At 46.5% G+C, this 12020-nt stretch overlaps 1 protein-coding gene across 5 annotated transcripts in view; it reads left to right on the top strand.

Annotated features, from left to right (window-relative positions):
- The window catches only part of SIRT5 (sirtuin 5), a 38323-nt gene that overhangs the window by 19077 nt on the left and 7226 nt on the right, over nt 1-12020 (top strand). For 4 of the 5 annotated variants that reach the window (XM_081087542.1, XM_081087540.1, XM_081087541.1 and 1 more), the window contains 4 exons: nt 211-436; nt 3155-3242; nt 4345-4398; nt 5653-5776. In XM_081087542.1, coding sequence (XP_080943668.1) covers nt 211-436; nt 3155-3242; nt 4345-4398; nt 5653-5776 — 492 coding nt within the window. The remainder of the gene's footprint in view (nt 1-210; nt 437-3154; nt 3243-4344; nt 4399-5652; nt 5777-12020) is intronic. The other variant, XM_081087539.1, reaches the window with a different exon arrangement.

The following is a 12020-nucleotide window of genomic DNA, read 5'->3' on the forward strand; positions in this document are numbered from 1 at the left end:
TCTGCCACGCTGCACGAACCTAAGCAGACGTGTGCCAGCTTGCACCCTCCCAGAGCTGCCTGCCCATTGTAGGGAAAGAGGGGCCGGCCAGTGTTTGCCGCCACTGCCCCGGCACTCCAAGGTTCGTTCGCGCCGCTGCCTGTGCTCTGTGCTCTGGACGGAGCATGAGCGCTCGTTCCCTCCCTGACTCCTGCCTCCTCTCACCCCCAGACCCTGGCCACTCCCGAGGCCTTTGCCCAAAACCCGTCCCTGGTGTGGGAGTTCTACCACTACCGGCGGGAAGTCATTCAGCGCGTGAAGCCAAACCCCGGGCACCTCGCCATCGCTGAGTGTGAGGCCCGGCTGCGTGAGCAGGGCCGCCGGGTCATGGTCATCACCCAAAACATCGATGAGCTGCACCGCAAGGCTGGCACCAAGAACCTTCTGGAAATCCACGGTGAGAACCCCCAGCCTCACACGGGAAGGGGAACTAGACTTGAAAGCATATGTCCTGCCATTTTCCACGTGGACTCACGGAAACAGAATCTGCATTTTGACAACACACCCAGGTGTCTGGTGTGCGCCTGCTACACCGGAAAGCGCTAGTCTGCACAGCTGCGCGCCCGCCCTGAGCAGCTCTTGAGGGGGCTGTGCCAGAGACAACTGCCCAGCTGCGCTGAAGGGAACCAGGAGGGGCGGGCCATTGAACAGGTGGCTTTAGCAGGATCTGGCATGGGGGGCCTTGGCATTCCTGGGGTATCTATTTACTTTCCCTTTGTCCCACTTGGTACTGTCTACTAGGCTGTGCTTCTGCTAAGCCCTCCAGCCTTTAGGGAGCTACCTGCTCAGCGACCTTCACTGAGTCGAGCCCACCAAGTTGTGACACACATAGGTTTTGTCTTAGGTCCCTCTGGCTTTCCCTCTCTTCCCTGACGACAGCCTCCTTTCCCCCTCTTGTCTTCTTGCTCCTTTCCCCTCTTTGCTCTCACCAAAAATCTAATAAACCCATTCATACAAGAGCATCAATGGGCAAGCAAGGATTTTTTCCCAAGGACATTTGCATTTAAGAGTCTACAAAACTTAAATTCCAAGGGATGCATTTCTAATAGTGGCTTTTCCAGGAGCAGTGAGCCAATGGGGATGGTGCTTGTGTGCGCACGCCGTGAGGTTGCCCATTTTTGCCTAGGCTTATGGTCACCCTGATAATGAGAGTTGAGCACTGTGTGCTTGGATCCCATCCCATCCCTTTTTTGTGTCCTAACAGTGTCAGCCACCTACTAACCGAAGTCTTTTTGGCACCTTCTTCTGTTGGATCTAGGATACTTTCCACATGGCTCTTCTCGTTTCTCTGCAGTGTCAGATTATAGGCTGTCACTTGCCATGTAGAATGTATAAAATCGGAATCCAGTTATTTTAAGCATTAAATAAGATAATATATACATATTAGTTGGGACTTTTTTTGTTTGCAGGTGATGAGAACTCTCTTCAAATTCAGGTAAAAACAAAAGGAAGCCCTTTCTTTCATCAAATTGAAGATGCAACAGTTTTTTAATGTGATACTTAGAAAGAAAATCATCTGCCCAAATCATGATATCTTATTTTATTACTCCTTAGAATTCACTGCTTTATACAAATAGAAAGGGCTTGTTAAAACTTATTTAGATACATATTTTTAGAAACGATCACTCTCATGCATATAAAAAACAAAACATGGGTAAAATAGAGTGGTTACGATATTTCTTCTGAATGACCTCTGAAGGCCTCCGCGGCGTCAGTGACTGCTTTCCGCAGTGTGTGGGACCGGTGACGCCGCATTTCCTAAGGGGGATCCTCTCATCTCTGCGTTTCCCTCCCAAGCTGCTGACACACATTCTGCGGGTTTGATGTTGGGCCTTTCTTGATCTTACCAAAAGGTGTGAGTGGAAGGTTCTAGATGGCAACCAGGACTCATTTTTCTTCCCCAAATGAACCTTAACTGGTTTGTTGGCTGAAATATGCAGACGCTGCCTTTGTCCAGTCAGGACACATGCCAGTCATTGGTGTAATCCTTCAACAAGTCTGTGCAAGTGCTGGCTGTGGCAACCACATTACACCCGTCATGTGGCCAGTGGCAGTTACAGGACGCGTCTGAACTTCAGAGATGCTAACGGGAAAGTAGCCATGCTAAAACTGACAAAATACGTACATTGGTTGGCAACACTGAGGAGCCTGGGAGAAGCTGACGTCAGCAGCAGGCTCACTGTCTTTCTCTCCCTGTCTCTCTGCCTCTCCTTCCCTCAGCTTTGCTCACTCGCAGTTACTTTACCTCTCGCTCTGTAGTTGATCGCCTACATGTGCTAGCAAAGTAACGTCTGGCAGCTCCAGGCTCACTCTAGCTTAGCTCTCTCCTCAGAAAACCAACCTCGGGGAGCCTTGCTTGGGTCACTTACCTGCTGTTAACCAAACACTATCACTAGAGGGATGGGGTACTGGGATTGGACCAGTCTGAAACGTGTATCCAAGCTTGTATTTTAGGATGTGATTGACACCTTCATCAGCTTGGCATGGGAGAGAGGAGAGATGGGTCCTCAACAGAGTGACACTGGACAATGGAACAATGTGTATCCACCACAGTGTGTGTGACATGCTCAGCACAGCACTGGGCACATGACAATATGTAGTGAATTGTGGTCACCATTATTGGGTGAGCTTAACAAATGGTTGCTAGTTTTACAGTTATTTTCTTCATTTATTAGTTGATTGATTATTGATTGATCTGGTTTTACATAAAATATTCAAGCTTTATTAATTTAAAATTAAGATTTGTAAACACATCCCAAGCTATTAAACCTTTATCAATCATGTACTTAGTAAATCATGCCCTTAGTTGGTTGGCTTCATCTACCCTATTGATCAGTTCAGGCCTACCTGAGCATCACTCTGAGTAATGTGAGAGCTCCTTAGTCATGAATAATTATTTCATCTGTCTCTCTTCCCTCTAGAGTACAAAGTCCAGGAGGGTAGATGCTCCTGGCTTGTTCAATAATGCTGCATGCCTTTACATTTCCCATGATGCCTAGGGTAGGCCCATTTGCTAAAATGAAAATATAAAAACTAAGTGATTTTGTACCATTTTGGACATGGAGACAGTTGCTCTTGATATTATTTCTGGTCTTGCTTGACTTATGTTTTTCAGGTAGCATATTCAAAACTCAATGCACCTCTTGTGGGGTTGTGGCTGAGAATTACAAGAGTCCAATTTGTGAAGCTTTTGCAGGAAAAGGGTAATTATGCTGTACTATAGAATAAGTGTGTGTTGTTTTCTCTTTTAAATTGAACATAAATGCGAGGAAAATGAAATATTAATCTAAGATTTGCATGGATATTTATAAAAAATAGGATCCAATACATTATACCATATTATGAAAGAAATATTTTGCTCTCAATTTATAATATTAAGTGAAAACCACAGGATCTAACTCTATATAGTTTGATCCCAACTTTGTATTTTTTTTTAATCCTCACCCAAAAAATGAGGATATTTTTCCATTGATTTTAGAGAGTGGAAGGGAGGAGGGAAGATGAAAGAGAGAGAGAGTAAGGGAAAAGAGAGAGAGGGAGATATCAACATGACAGAGAGATATCGATTGGTTGTCTCCCACATGTGCCCCAGCAGGGTGGGGATCAGACCTGCAACGCAGGTACAAGCCTTTGAGTGCCGTTAATAAGGAATGGAACCTGTGGCCCTCGGTGCTCAGGCCCACACTCTAACCACTGAGCCATGCCAGTCAGGGCCCAACTTTGTATTTAAACTCTCTCTCTCTCTCTCTCTCCTCCTCTCTCCTCCCATGTTGATGTATTTGTGTATAGATGACAGACCTAAAAAAAAGCGCAGCAAAATTTTAACAGCAATTATCAGGAGTGGTGGGATGATAGGTAGTTGTGATTTCTGCTTTATATCTTTTTGAATTTTTCAACATTTCTATGATGAATGTGTACTATTATTGTAGTTAGGGAAAGAAATTAAGAGTAGACTCAGAATATTGAGAAAAATTCTACCTTATTTTAAATCAGTATAAAGTATACAAGAAATATATTAACATAATGTCATTGAAGAAGATTCAAATGATTACATATAAAATGTAAGTCACGAAATTCCCCCGTTAGCGCATATGGCTGCTCCACCTCCTCCCCACATACAAATTCCCTCTTGAGGTAAAACCACTAGTAATTAGTTGGTGTCCATTCTTTGAGTAGCTCATGTATTAATTAGGAGTTTTGTACCATACCCTGCTATGCAAATATACATACTTATTGGGTTATGTTATTCCTTTGTTCTTTGATGATACCAATGACATTTTCTCTTTTCTAATATTGTTTATTCAGTGCTCCAGAACCCGAAACGCAAGATGCCAGAATCCCAGTGGAGAAACTTCCCCGGTGGGTAAAATCTTTAATCTATACTTGTTGTTCCAGGTTGCAAGAAAAGAAAGTTAGGAATCAAAATCCAAGTTCATTTGGTGAGATGCCTCTTAAATCCTCAAATGTAAATACCAGTCCTGACCTATGAGGCCAAGGGCAGAAATAGAGAGGATGAACCAAACCTGTGGAAAGAAAACTGCTTTTCAATCCTTCTTGCTTTTCATTAGTTACTGTCATCTTCATCCTCTTCCTCCTCATCAGTGTTATTAATCCAGTTTTATGGAGACAGTAAAAGGTCTTGCAAAGATGAAATTATAGGACCAAAATGTTGTAGATTTTTTTAAAAACCTAGAAAGATTTTTGTCAAGTTTTCAAAGCCAGATATTAAAATAGCACTTCCAAAAGTGTTTCAGCGAGCACTATATCCATGTGATGTTCATAGGCATTGCTTGAAAGAAAGATGTTATGTGCTCAGATCACACTAGATTAAACCAAGTCAGAGTATGTTTGCTTTACTGTAGGACTTCTCAGAGCATTTCATATGCTAAAGTATATTGTTACTCTCTAAAAAGTGGTTACAATATGCTAATATCTCACTGGTTTATTTGACCACAGAACCCTTTTTATTTTTCTTAATAAGGCTTTTCATTACTAAATGCTAAAGTTTCTATTTGAAAGAACAGGGACTCCTGAGGGGTTCCTGGGTAGGACATTAATATGATGAAAACTATGTTTGGGGGAGGTTACTTTAGAAGGTAGAATAAAATGACTAAGAGAGAGTGGGGAGGAAATGGTGACAGGTTTCTAGTAATTGATACTGGAGAACTTGACTATAGACAGGATCAGAGAGAGGCGAATCTCAGAGAAAATAAAAGGAGGTCATTGATGAAGTTAGGGGATGATTGGGTGTTTGAGACAAAGCTTAGTCCAGTGTGTCCTCCCAGGCCTGGGTCACTGAGCAGAGTCATGCCCATGAGGGTGATGAAGTCACTGTGAAAGAGAAAACTGTTTAACGATTAGGTCAAGCTTAGCTGAAACACATTTGTCTCTAAATCAACCCAATGCATTCAGACAAAATAGAAACTTTATAAGGCAGTTAAAGTTAGTGCTTCATATTCAGGACAAGCTCCTATGGGCTGGGAGGGCAGGGATGGTGATCAGGGGATGAGGTGACCTATCTGGACAGACTGGATTTGGGGCAGCCCCTGGTCTTCCTCCGACCCTCCTGGCAGACCTTCAGGCAAGGTTGAGTTAAGGATGATGTTTTCACAGGTGTGAAGAGGCAGGATGCGGGGGCCTGCTGCGACCTTATGTAGTGTGGTTTGGAGAAAACCTGGACTCTGCCATTCTGGAGGAGGTTGACAAAGAGCTGGCCCTCTGTGACTTATGTCTAGTGGTAGGTTTCGTTTTTACCTGATTGTGGGGATTTTCTGAAACACCAGGACTGGGGTGAAGATTAATGTTGTTCCCTCCCTCCCAATCACCCTCTTTTCCTCCCTCCCTCCCTCCCTCCCTCCCTCCTTCCCTCTCTTCCTTCCTTCTTCCCTCCCTCCCTTCCTTTCTCTCTCCCTCCATCCTTTCCTCCCTTCCTACTTTCCTTCCTTCTTTCCTTCTCTTAAGATGTGTTTTGAGAATTGTGGTGTTCTACATAAAAACTAAAAAATAGTGAATAAGAATTTATCTTAAAATACAAAACAATACAAGACCATGTCTTCGGCTTCTCAAATCCTTTTCTCCCCACAAAAAATATCATAAAAAGAGCATGTTATTGGTTCTAATTTTTAAAATAATACATGCTCATTATTAAATTTAATTGAGAAAACACAAAAAGAAGAAATTAAAAATCCGATAATTCTACCATACAAAAATAATCAGTTAGCATTTTAGTATGTTTTCTTCTAGACCTGGGATGAGCAAACTGTGGCCTATGGGCCAAATCTGACCTGCCACCTGTTTTCGTAAATAAAGTTTTATTGGAATATAGCCATGCCCTTTCTTCTTTGTATAGTCTGTAGTTACTTTCACACTACATTGGCAGAGCTGAATGTTTGCAACAGAGACCATGTGGCCTATGAAACCTTAAAAAAAACAGCACTATTTGGTCTTTTACAGAAAAAAGTTTGCACACCCCTGGTCTAGACCTTTCCACGTGAAGATGTACACATACTGATTAAAATTTTTAAAAATGTGTACATACTCCCAAAACACTAATTAGAAAGAATATATGCACCCTATGTTAATTGCAGCCTTATTTAAAATAGTGAAGATATGGAAGCAACTCAGTGTCTATCAATAAATGAGTGGATAAAAAAGATGTGGTACATATATACAATGGATTACTACTCAGCCATGAAAAGAATGAAATCTTACCATTTGTGACAGCATTGATGGACCCAGAGGGTATTGTGCTAAGTGAAATAAGTTAGACAGAGAAAAACAAATACCATATGATTTCACTTACATGTGGAATCTAAAGAACAAAATAAATGGAAAAAAAAATTGAAACAGACTTAGAGATACAGAGAACAGACTGATGGTTGCCAAAGGGAGTTGATTAGGGGGCTGAGTGAAAAAGGTGAAGGAATGGATAATTACTAATTGGAAGTTACAAAACAGTCCTGGGGATGTAAATTATAGCTTAGGGAATCTAGTCAATAATCTACACTAATAAAAGACAAACACACAAATTGACCATACCTTTGCTACACCTTAAGCCACACCCACCAGCCAATCAGAGCGACTATATGCAAATTAACCCAACCAAGATGGCAGCTGGCAGCCACAGAGCTGGAGCAAGTAGGAGGCATGGTTGCCCCAATGATGGAGGAAGCCAAGCTTCCCATGGCAGCTCTGAGCTCCACTCAGAGCAACAAAGTTTCAATTATAGAAGGTAAATAAATTCCAGAATAAATGTAAAAAAAAAAAAAATGGAGAGGCTGGGAGCTTCCGTCGCCAGGGGGGCTTGGCCAGCCTGAAAACGGCCCTCAGCCCCTCACACAGACTGGCCAGGTACCCCAGTGGGGACCCCCACCCTAAAGGAGGTCTAACCAGCCTGCAAACAGCCATCAGCCCCTCACCCAGGCTGGCCAGGCACCCCAGTGGGAACCCCCACCCTGAAGGGTGTGTGACCAGCTGCAAACAGCCATCAACCCCTGCCCAGGCTGGCCAGGCACCCCAGCAGGACCCCCATCCTGATCTGGGACACCCTTCAGGGCAAACCAGCCGGCCCCCACCCATTCACCAGGCCTCTATCCTATCTAATAAAAGAGAAACATGGTAATTAGCGTACGACTGCTACCCTTCCCATTGGCTAATCAGGGCTATATGCAAATTAACTGCCAGCCAAGATGGCGGCCGGCAGCCAGGCAGCTTGAAACTAACATGAGGCTTGCTTGCTTCAGTGACGGAGGAAACCAACGAGGAAACCAACGTTCCCCGCCTGCCTTGCCTGCCTCTGAGCCTGCAGTTTGAAACATTGTAACAAATATAGAAGCTAAACAAAACCCCAGAAACCTGCTTTCAGCGAGCCGGGATCTCAGAGCTGGAGTTATACATTGTTTTGATTATAGAACCTAAACAAACCAGATACCTGCTTTCAGCAGCAGAGGCCTAAGAGCTGGAGCCTCAGAGCTAAAGCTGGCCCAGAATAAAAAAAAAAAAGAAAAAGAAAAAAAGGAGCAGTTGGGAGCAACAGCCCTGGCCAGACTGGCCAGACACCCCAGTGGGGACCCCCACCCTGAAGGGTGTGTGACCAGCTGCAAACAGCCATCATCCCCTCACCCAGTCTGGCCAGGCATCCCAGTGGGGACCCCCACCCTGATCCAGGACAACTTTCAGGGCAAACCAGCCAGCCCCACCCATGCACCAGGCCTCTATCCTATATAGTAAAAGGGTAATATGCCTCCCAGCACCGGGATCAGCGGAGCCGCGAGGCCTCCCAGCACTGGGATCAGCGTGATGGTGCAGCGCCCAAACCCCCTGATCGCCCTGTGGCTCTGTGTGTGATGGGGGGGCGGGGCCACAACCTCCCTATCCGCCCAGCTCTGTTCATGACAGGGGAAGGTGCCCCAACTTCCTGATCAGCCCTGCTACAGAGCCCTGATACGGGGGAGCTCCCCAACCCCCTGATCGCCCTGCGGCTCTGTGTATGACAGGGTGCGGCACCCCAACCCCCTGATGGGCCCTGCTCTTTGCATGACAGGGAGGAGCTCCCCAACCCCCTGATCAACCCTGCTCTGTGTGTGATAGTGGGGAGCTCCCAACCCCCCCAACCCCTGCCCACGGGCCCTCTTCTGTGTGTGATGGGGTAGAGCCATAACCTCCCCATCGGCCCTGCCCTGAGTGTGACAGTGGCAGTGCCCCAACCCTCTGATCCGCCCTGCTCTGTGTGTGACGGGGCGGTGCCCCAACTCCCCTATTGGCCCTACTCTGTGAGTGACAGGGAGGAGCTCCCCAAACCCCTGATTGACCCTGCTCTGTGCGTGATAGGGCGGAGCTCTCAACCCCCCTGATGGGCCCTGCTCTGTGTGTGACAGGGGGCAGCGCCCCAACCCCTTGATTGGCCCTGCTCTGTGCGTGATAGGGGGTGGTGCCGCAACCTCCCCATCGACCATGCCTTGAGCTTGACGGGGTGGTGCCCCAACCCCCCAATCGTCCCTACCCTGAGCGTGACTGAGGGTGGCATCGCAACCTCCTGATCCGCCCTGCTCTGAGCCCGACCAGGGGCTGCACCTAGGGATTGGGCCTACCCTCTGCCACCCGGGAACAGGCCTAAGCCAGCAGGGCCTTATCTCCCGAGGGGTCCCAGACTGCGAGAGGGCACAGGCCAGGCTGAGGGACGCCCCCTTCTCCCTGAGTGCACAAATTTTTGTGCACCAGGCCTCTAGTCCTATTTAATAAAGGGGTAATATGCAAATTGACCCTAACAGAAGAGCGACTGGGAATCACTGGTCACTATGACACACACTGACCACCAGGGGGCAGGCGCTCAATGCAGAAGCTGCCCCCTGGTGGTCAGTGCGCTCCCACAGGGGGAGCTCTGCTCAGCTACAAGCCGGGCTGACAGCTGCCAGTACAGCAGTGGTGGTGGGAGCCTCTCCTGCCTCCTCAGCAGTGCTAAGGATGTCCGACTGCAGCTTAGGCCTGCTCCCCGCTGGCAAGTGTATATCCCATCTTTGTTTGCAATTTGCATCCCTCCTGGGCTGCCAGAGGGATGTCTGACTGCCAGCTTAGGCCCATTTCCCTGGTGAGTGGGCCTAAGCCAGTAGGTGTCATCCCCTAAGAGGTCCCAGACTTCAAGAGGGCACACGCCAGGGTGAGGCCCAGCCCCCCCCCCCCCCCCCCCCGCCGAGTGCACAAATATTTGTGCACTGGGCCTCTAGTCTATAATAATAAAAGCATAATATGCTAATTAGACCTTCCATACAAAGCTGGGGCAGCGGGGCCAAGGCAGAAGTGGCTGCCAAGGCAGTGGGGGCCAAGCCCCTTGCACAAATTTCGTGCATCGGGCCTCCAGTATTGTAATAACTATGTATGATGTTAGGTGGGTACTGGAAATACTGGGGGAAGCACTTTGTAAAGAATATGATAGTTAACTGCTATGCCATACACCTGAAACCAATATAAAATAATACTGGTGTAAATGGTAATTTAAAAAAAATTTAAATGGGTCCATATATGTTCTTTTTTGAAACTATTTTATTCATGTAGCAATTCACTTAGCATATTCCATGTCAGTACATCATCTTTTAATTGGCTATGCAGTGTTCTGGTGTATGCATTTAACCAAATCTCTATTATTGGACATTCAGGCTGTTTCAAATTTTGATACTTTAAACAACGTTATAGTGAATAGCCTTAGACATAACTCTTTTTAAAAAATGTATTGATTAATTTTTAGAGAGAGAGAAACATTGATGTGATATTCCACTTTTATTTATGCATTAATTGGTTGCTTCTTTTATGTGTCCTGATGGTGGATCGAACCTGCAATCTTGGCATACCAGGATGATGCTGTAACCAACTAAGCTACCTGGCCAGGGCCTCAGACATAACTTTTTTTTTTTAATAAATATTTTATTGATTTTTTACAGAGAGGAAGGGAGAGGGATAGAGTTAGAAACATCGATGAGAGAGAAACATCGATGAGAAAGAAACATCGATCAGCTGCCTCCTGCACACCTCCTACTGGGGATGTGCCCGCAACCAAGGTACATGCCCTTGACCAGAATCGAACCTGGGGCCCTTCAGTCTGCAGGCCGACACTCTATCCACTGAGCCAAACTGTTTAGGGCTCAGACATAACTTTTAACATGCTCATCAAATTATTGTCTTAGGACAAATTTTCTAGAAGTGGAATTAACTGGACAAAGGGTAGGCATATTTCAAATTTTCCTTAACATGTCTTTAAAAGCAGAGTCACTTTCTCATGGATGCGTACTCATTCAGCCAGTGTTTAATGAGTTCATCCCGAAGTTGAGTATAGGGTCAGTGGCTAGGTGAAAAAAGCTGGTTTGTAAAATATGTTCTGATCTTCCCATTCCTTCTCCCCAATCACCCCTCTCTACCCCCTCACAAAACCTCAGTACTTGAGTCCTGGCTAAGAAAGAATTCAGAGTGAAGACTCAAATATAAGCAAAAGTTTATTTAGAAAGTCACAGAGGTAGAAGAAGTGAGTCAGGGAAGAAATAAGCCAGCTAGTCTTCCCATTCTTGTAAAGAATGTTTATAAAACTCCTAGAGGCCCAGTGCACAAAAATTTGTGCACTCGGGGGGGGGGGGGGGCGGTCCCTCAGCCCAGCCTGTGCCCTCTCACAGTTTTGGAACCCTCGGGGGATGACCACCTACTGACTTAGGCCGGCTCACCGGGGAATTGGGCCTAAGCTGGCAGTCAGACATCCCTCTGGCAGCCCGGGAGCCCTCAGGGGATGTCCACTTGCCAGTGGGAAGCAGGGCTAACCTGCAGTCAGACATCCTTAGTGCTGCTGAGGAGGCGGGAGAGGCTCCTACCACCACTGCTGTACTGGCAGTCGTCAGCCTGGCTTGTGGCTGAGCAGAGCTCCCCCTATGGGAGCGCACTGACCACCAGGGGGCAGCTTCTGCATTGAGCGCCTGCCCCCTGGTGGTCAGTGTGTGTCATAGTGACCAGTGATTCCCAGTCGCTCTGCTGTTAGCGTCAATTTGCATATTACCCTTTTATTAAATAGGATAGAAGCCTGGTGAATGGGTGGGGGCCGGCTGGTTTGCCCTGCGGGTGTTCCAGATAAGGTGGGGGTCCCGCTGGGGTCTCTGGCCAGTGTGGGTAAGGGTCTGAGGGCCATTTTCAGACTGGCCACACCCCTTCAGGCTGGGGGTCCCTGCTTTTTGGGGTCCAGCCCCAGCAGGTCCGGGGGTTCCCAAAGGTGTGGATGGAGTCGGCGAAGAAGGAATGACATGGAGACAGTGTTCAGCTGATCAGCAGCCTAGCCAGGTTCTCTAGCCAGGTTCTAGCCAGGATCTCCAGGCAGGTTCTGTGTCTTATTGTCTTGTTACATCTGTATTTATACCAGTTGATTTTAATCTTATCAATTTCTATTCCAAAGGTTAGGGCGTTTCTTATCTCTATTCCAGGGAGTAAAGATTATGTAGCTTAAGAGTGATTGT

This window comes from Myotis nattereri, assembly GCF_964212035.1.
Source record: "Myotis nattereri genome assembly, chromosome: 3".
Taxonomy (NCBI): domain Eukaryota; kingdom Metazoa; phylum Chordata; class Mammalia; order Chiroptera; family Vespertilionidae; genus Myotis; species Myotis nattereri.